This window comes from Bos taurus, chromosome 21 (genome assembly GCF_002263795.3).
Source record: "Bos taurus isolate L1 Dominette 01449 registration number 42190680 breed Hereford chromosome 21, ARS-UCD2.0, whole genome shotgun sequence".
Classification (NCBI taxonomy): domain Eukaryota; kingdom Metazoa; phylum Chordata; class Mammalia; order Artiodactyla; family Bovidae; genus Bos; species Bos taurus.
In genome coordinates, this window is record NC_037348.1 from 55392603 (window position 1) to 55399772 (window position 7170).

The 7170-nt window shown below is 49.1% G+C and overlaps 1 protein-coding gene across 1 annotated transcript; it reads right to left on the reverse strand.

Moving 5' to 3' along the window:
• Positions 1 to 901: 901 nt before the first annotated feature.
• Positions 902 to 4257, reverse strand: ELL3 (elongation factor for RNA polymerase II 3). Its single transcript, NM_001046126.2, is given in 11 exon segments — positions 902 to 1513; positions 1590 to 1634; positions 1855 to 2026; positions 2133 to 2175; positions 2264 to 2438; positions 2617 to 2692; positions 2824 to 2903; positions 2993 to 3194; positions 3320 to 3435; positions 3784 to 3819; positions 4053 to 4257. Coding segments are annotated over 11 exon segments (1188 nt in total). The 5' UTR covers positions 4185 to 4257; the 3' UTR covers positions 902 to 1402.
• Between the last annotated feature and the right edge of the window lie 2913 nt (positions 4258 to 7170).

The window sequence follows — 7170 nt, forward strand, 5'->3', positions numbered from 1 at the left end:
CCATATTTTAGATTTTCATTAAATAGTTATGTGTAGGGCGAGTAACTACCATGATGGTCCGTTCAGCTGTCTGCACTGGGTCCATAGTTGATCACCTGCAAATGATTTCCAAATTTCATCTCCTTCTATCCTTATGTGTTTATTGCACAGGACCCTAGCCTGATGATTAGAACAGGTGAAGGACCTTTCTTGTTGGGCTGTTGCTGGCCTCCCATGCCCTAAGGTTGGGTTGCTATTTATCCTTGCCATGCAGCTGAGCATGTTTATACCTCCCAAGGGCTATTCCTTGCCCAGAAATGCCCTGTGTGGGTGTGGCACCAGGTTGGGGTTCATTCAAGCTGTTTCAGGAATTGACAGTGCCGGGTACAGCTCTCTCCCGCAAAGCCCAGGGTGTGTTTGTTAACTTCCTTCTCCAGTGGAAACGGGAAAGGCAGTGTCCTTGGTTGTGAGTGAAATATCCACTTTCTTATGCAGCAGTGAGGAACAAAAAGGATAGGACTGGCAAAAGAATTGAACCATTTCCCTCTTCCTTTTTTGGGTAAATCCAAATCCTATCTACAGTTATAGTTTTGAGTTACTGGATAATTGTAGATAGGAGCCCTAGTTGCAGGTGATCCTCATCCTCCATGTTTGGAGAAGGAGAGTATACTAACGTTCCTAATGCAGAGGGCCCAGGTTTGATCTCCCTGTTCAGGGAACTAGGTCCCACATGCTGCAACTGAGAATTCACATGTCACAACCAAGACTCGGCACAGCCAAATAAAATAATAAAATACATATTTTTTAAAAAAGACCTGGGCTGGGATCTAAGGATCTAATTTTTTAGAGAGCCCCAGAAGTGGTTCATATACACAAGCAAGGGTGAGAACCGCTACCTTGGAGGATTTAAGGAAAACAAAACTTGACACAGAAGCAATCCGTTTTAATTTTTTTAGCCATGTTTGTAAAAGAATTCACTTCTAATACATGGGTAACGCCCAAGCCCTTTCCCATTATGTCCTGTTGTATTACAAGTTCCTTTAGCTTTGTTACCAAAGGTTTTTTCAGGGAGGCTACCAGGTAAATTCTAATGTTCTCAAGGTATCTTGTCTTGGAAACGGTGTCATTTCTCAGGATTTGAAAATGACTTGGCTGAACTAACGGTGGAGAAGCCAAGCGTCTGCTACTTTGCCTAGTTTTCATTACTGGATAACTCCTGGGCACAGCTGTGGAGTCTTGGCTCTGTGCCCATGCCCTAAAAATTTAAATATGGTAATAATGAAAACCAAACCTCAAGAACCTAGAGCAGCTCTCCTACTTGCCATTATGGACTCAGCAATATGAACAGCAGACAACTGTCCTCTTAGTTAATAGCTGCTTTTTTCTTTCATATCATACAAGAGTAAAGAGCCATGTGTCAGCTTCAGCTGCCCCTGTTCTTTTCCTCAAACTCCAAGATGAGACCTTTGATGTGGGACAGTTTCTGATGCAAGTACTCACAGCGGCGCTTCTCTTCCCTGTAACCTGGGTACCGCTGCAGAGAAAAAGCGCCCATGTCAAAAAAAAAGTCACTTCTGCCTTCTTGCTGCCATTCCCAGGCCCGGTCTTACCTTCCTGAACTTTTTATATTCCTGGACTATCTTTTCTTCCAGCGCCTGAAACAGAAAATGTTAGCACCAAGTTTAACCTTGAGAAAAAAATCTCCAGCTTTCTTAGCGACTAAAGTAACTTCTCATAAATTAGGCAGACTAATTTTTCTCTCAAAACAGACTTGCTTGTCTCTTTGGTCATTGAACAAACACACTTATGGGCAATTAGCAGGGAGTTTATGGCCAGTAGAACTTGAAAACCAGCCTGGGTTCATCCAGTCCTTACCTTGTGTTCTGGAGTTCCACGCTGAACATTGTTCATCTCAGCTGCCAGCTCTATAAACCTCTGGCTTGCAGCCGCAACGCGAGCATGCAGGATGCGGTATTCGGCATAATCTGTCTCAAAGTCCTGCTCATAGGCATGTTGCTGTTCTGCACTGTGGATGGCCCTGTATTGCCTGCCAGGAGCAGAGTGTTGTCACCATCAGTATCATTGACCCCCAAAGCTTCCAGCTCCCAGGAATGCACAAGGCTTGAAAAAATTAGAAATGGCAAGGGACTCACAGGAGGTAATCTGGTACTTCTTCAGGGCTTAGAGATTCAGAATCTAGAAAGGAAACAAGACATGAAGGTGATAACACTTTTTTTTTTTTCCCCCTCCCCATTATGGCAGTTTCACCCTCTCTTTAACTCACCTGCTTGAACTGAGGGACTGTGCTCCAGCCTGGGACCCATGTCTTCATCTTTATCTTCTTGCTCCCAGTCTTCCTCTTGTAAGTCCTGACTGGGCAGTCCTTGTAGGGGACTTGGAGCTAGAGTTCTGAGCCTCTTTTGTTTTAATTCTACCATAGCTGCAGGCGCTGGACGTTTCTGTTGGGAACATATCCGGAACATAAACAGTAATCCAGAAGCCTCCTGTTCTGCCCTTCTCTCAAAAATTACTTCCATATAATGATCTCTGGGAGTATGAAAATGGTAAGCTCTCAGTTCTAAAATGTTAGCCTCATTGGACACAACTCTTAGAAAAACCCTTGCTATTACAACTTACCTTGTCCACATGTTTCTGGCTAGCAGAGGGAGGCAGTGCCTGATCAGGATCTCTGTTTGGAAGAAGGGTCTGGTTCCTAGGAGAGGGAATAGGAGAGATCAAGCCCAGGGTAGAAAGTAGGGCTCCATCTCTTATCACAGCATTTAGAGTGGTGATTAGAGAAGAATACCAGAGCGTCCTGGGTTAGTCCCACCCTGCCCCAAGTACCTCACTTCCCACTGTGCCATGTGTTCCCTCGAGGATCCTGGGAGTGACTGTCCTTGGCTGCTTGCCAGTGGGTCTGGCACCTGGCAGGGAAAGTGGCAGGGGCACATGGCTCCCTAGGCTTCAGGCTTTGCCCCACCTTATCCTAACTCCCTGCACTTTCTGGCCTCACCTCTTCTAGTCCCATCTGTGACTGTGAAATTGTGTCTGCTTCAGGATAGTCTCCCACATTCTGCCAGCTCTCACGGTCCCTGGCATCTTCAGTCCGGTTGTGTCTCTGAAGTGAAGATGGAGCTGGGATAGAATCCATAGCTGCCCAAATCGTGAGGCGCTCCCTGAGTGGACCCAGGCAGTGGAGGCGGTTAGGCCCAGACCTGGGAAAAGGTGGTTAAAAAAAAAAAACACACATAAAACAGGAGGGTGGAGAACTTTTAAGCAACTGTGGACATCCCCTTCCCTGACCTACCACAAATTCTTACCTGCTACCCATTTTCCTTACCTGCCTGGGCACTGGCACACAAGGTCCAAGCCTGGACCACCAGGGCCCTCCTGGCCACACTGAGACACTATGAAGGAAAAGAGGCAGGACCAGTGGGGACCTGGGAGCCTCAGGTACTGTGGGTGAAAGGAGACAGTAAACCCCATGAAAGTCAGTTCCTCCTCCCCAACCAATGCTGTTCCTCCCTGACCCAGCGGAAGACTGAAGATGGGTCCCATGGGGCTCGTTAGCACACGAAGTGCAGCTGGGCCTAAGTTCCTCAGGAGGTTAAGTCTCCGCAGTCTCCTCAACTGCAGCCTCTTGGGACCAACTCCAGCAGCCCCGATTTCCCCCATTTTGGGTTCAGTTCTCGAAACTTCATCAGACCGTGACTGCTCTCAGCCTCCCGCCCTGACGATCCCTTCGTGAAGCCCATGTCTGTTCTCCCTGCACTTCACCTCCACACACCCCAGACCCGCGCTTACCCCTCGGTTGCCTTGGAAAGCAATCACTGGCCGAACCTGCGGGCAGAGCACAGACTTGAGCCAAGAGCAGCTGAAAAGGCGTCCCCAGGATCCGGCGTCGGGAGCCCAGGGTGGGGGGACTTGCCTAGCGGGCTTCACTTGGAGAGTTGGGAAGGCCAGAGCCGAGGATGCTGCTCTCCACCCCCAGGTCCCTTCGCCAAGGTCGCCGGCTGAGACCCGACCTCCGGAGAGGCAGGGGATAGAGAGGATGGGGCCCGTGCTAGCCGTACCTGTTGCCGATGACACTCTTGCAGCGCTCGCAGCGCTGCGTCGTTGAGCTTGAGCAGTAGGAGGCTGGTCCGGGCAGCCGGGGTGAAGCAGAGCCGGAGCTTCCCACTCAGAAGCTCCTGGGGTCCCTCCATGGCTGCGAGGTTCAGGGGCAGGTAGAGCGCGAGCCACAGACCCGAGCCACTACCACCTCGGCTGTGCGGGACTAGGCTGGCACACCCTGGCGCCCAGGTAGGCCCCGCCCTCCGCCGGGACCCCACCCCGGCCCCACCCACAGCCGGCGCCACCCCAGGGATTTCCCAGTAGCCGGGGGTGGCACCTCGCTCTCCCCCAGATGTTAGCAGCACCAACCCCAGCAGTTTTTTCATGGATGAGCGGGCAGCTCTTTGGGCTTTCCGAAGAGGCTCTCCCAGTTCCGGAGAGAAAGTCTGCGGCCAGCTTCAGACACCTCACCCGAGTCCCCATTCCTGCCTGTTTTTCTAACTAACTTGAACTCAAGAGCTGCGGTCTCTAAGTGAAGCTGAACCTGCAACCCCCTAGAGGGTTTTAGGTGCAGAAGGGCGGGAGACAGCGACTGGTTGCTGGGCAGGGCCGGCTCATCACGCCAAGAGCCCCAAGGAACCAGAGGAGGGCAGACCCGAGGGGCGATTCCCGAGGCCAGCATCTGGCGTAGCCCTTTGGCTTTTCCCAGCCAACAGTACCGCTGCTGACCCGAAACCGGCTTCTAACTAAGAATGAAGAGGAAATCGAGCCCAGTGGGTGTGGCGGCAGGAGAGAAGCTTGACTTCTCAAGCTGGAGCGCCCCCCATCGATCGACAGAGATGCGAGCAGTGGTTGATGGCAGGGGGTTCCTCCAGGTTCCTTGCCTGTTGCAGGACAGGCAAGAGAACTCAGTCCCAGGTCTCCCCTCCTGGCCTGTACACGGGAGATTGGTGGAGACTGGTGTGAAAGAGAGCTGGCTCACTCCCTCGTGAAGACCAAGAGGTGCCGCCAAGTTGCCAGACATCGCAGAGGTTCAGATCCTGCTGCAGTGAAACCCCAGGACCAATAATCTCCTGTCGGCCCTTGATGTCTCCACTTGGTCCTGTTTCCCAAAAGCCCTGGTGGTGTTCTCTTTCCTGGCCAGTATACCTCTGCTAAATCCCTGATGACCTTAATGCCCTTACATTTGTGAAAACTCATCAAATTGTACACTTAAAATGTATCTATTTTAATGTCAGTAAATATACCTCGATAAAGTTGCTTGGTTTCTTTCTTTTTTTTAAAGTGAAAGCTCAGAGTCGTGGCTACCAGGGAACTCCCTAACGTTGATTTTTAAATCTAACTTCAACAACAAAACATTGACCTAGCCCTCTCCTCAGGCTGTCTGCTTCTCTGGGTAACAATTTCCTAATTTGATAAACAGTTGTGGCAGTGGGTAGAGCTGGTCTCCCAGGGTCCTTTTGATTCTCAGATGATATCTGTGGCCTTCTGTTGGATTTTCCTGGATTTAAACTTTAAGTTGGTTAAAATGTCCAAAGAGGTGGGAAGAAGCAATGCTGTAAGAGGCAACTAGGGAAGACATTTGAGGAAGAGAGAAGGAAGGTGGGTATCTAACAGTGTGTCAGGATCTCTGTATGTTACTTAATCTCTACAGTAACTTTTTAGAGTGAGTATCATTATCCACATTTTTCATTTATTCATTCAACAAATATTTACTGAGCACTTACTCTGTCCCTGACACTGTACTAGATCCTTGGGATACATCAATGAACAGATTCTTGTTTGGGGACAGCTTATATCCTAGAGGGGAAGGAGACACTGATGCTGCTACTGCTGCTAAGTCACTTCAGTTGTGTCCGACTCTGTGCGACCCCATAGACGGCAGCCCACCAGGCTTCCCCGTCCCTGGGATTCTCCAGGCAAGAACACTGGAGTGGGTTGCCATTTCCTTCTCCAATGCATGAAAGTGAAAAGTGAAAGTAAAGTTGCTTAGTCGTGTCCGACTCTAGTGACCCCATGGACTGCAGCCTACCAGGCTCCTCCGTCCATGGGATTTTCTAGGCAAAAGTACTGGAGTGGGGTGCCATTGCCTTCTCTGAAGGAGACACTAGATATGCATCAAAGAAATAAACATAAGAAATAAGGTGAATATTAGAAAAAAAGATAAAGAAAAATTTTTTAAAAATTTTTAAGTAAAAACAAAACAAAAAATATAGTATATGTTAAAAGGTAATAAGAGCTATAGTTAAAAGAGAGAGAGAGAGAGCAAGGTAGAAGGTAGAAGGTTTGGAAATGGAGGAGGAAGAAGAAGGTGGAGAGGGCTGACTGTATATTAAGTAAGATGATCCAAGAAGGCCTTCTGGAGAAAAGGAAATTTGAGCAATGTCTTTTTTTTTTTTTAATGGCCATGCTGCGTGGCTTGCAGAATCTTAGTTCTGCAACCAGGTTTTGAACCCAGGCCCTCAGCAGTGAAACCACTGAGTCCTAACCACTGGATCACCAAGGAATTCGCCCCACACACAGGCACTTTTTTTTAGTGGGAGCAATGTCTTAAGGGAAGTGAGGGGACTGGCCAAGATACACAGTTGGAGGAACTGTTTTCTAGGCACAGGAACTAAGTGCTGCTGCTGCTAAGTTGCTTCAGTCGTGTCTGACTCTTAGCGACCCCATGGACTGCAGCCTACCAGGCTTCTCCGTCCATGGGGTTCTCCAGGCAAGAACACTGGAGTGGGTTGCCATTTCATTCTCCAATGCATGAAAGTGGAAAGTGAAAGTGAAGTTGCTCAGTTGTGTCTGACTCTTAGCGACCTCATGGACTGCAGCCCACCAGGCTCCTCCATCCATGGGATTTTCTGGGCAACAGTACTGGAGTGGGGTGCCATTGCCTTCTCCCAGGAACTAACTAGCCAGTGCAAACTCTGTAAGTCAGGAGTATATGTGGATAGTGTGAGGAATAGCCAAGGCCAGTGTAACAGGAACAAGGTAACTGAGGAAGAGAGTAGTGAGAGATGAAGTCAGGAAAGTAAGAAGCAGGGGTGGGTCCTTGTGGGCCACTGTAAGGACTTTGGCTTTTACTTGGAGTGAAATGAGGAGTCAAAGTAGGGTTTTGAGCAGAGGAATCACATGAAGTCACTTCTA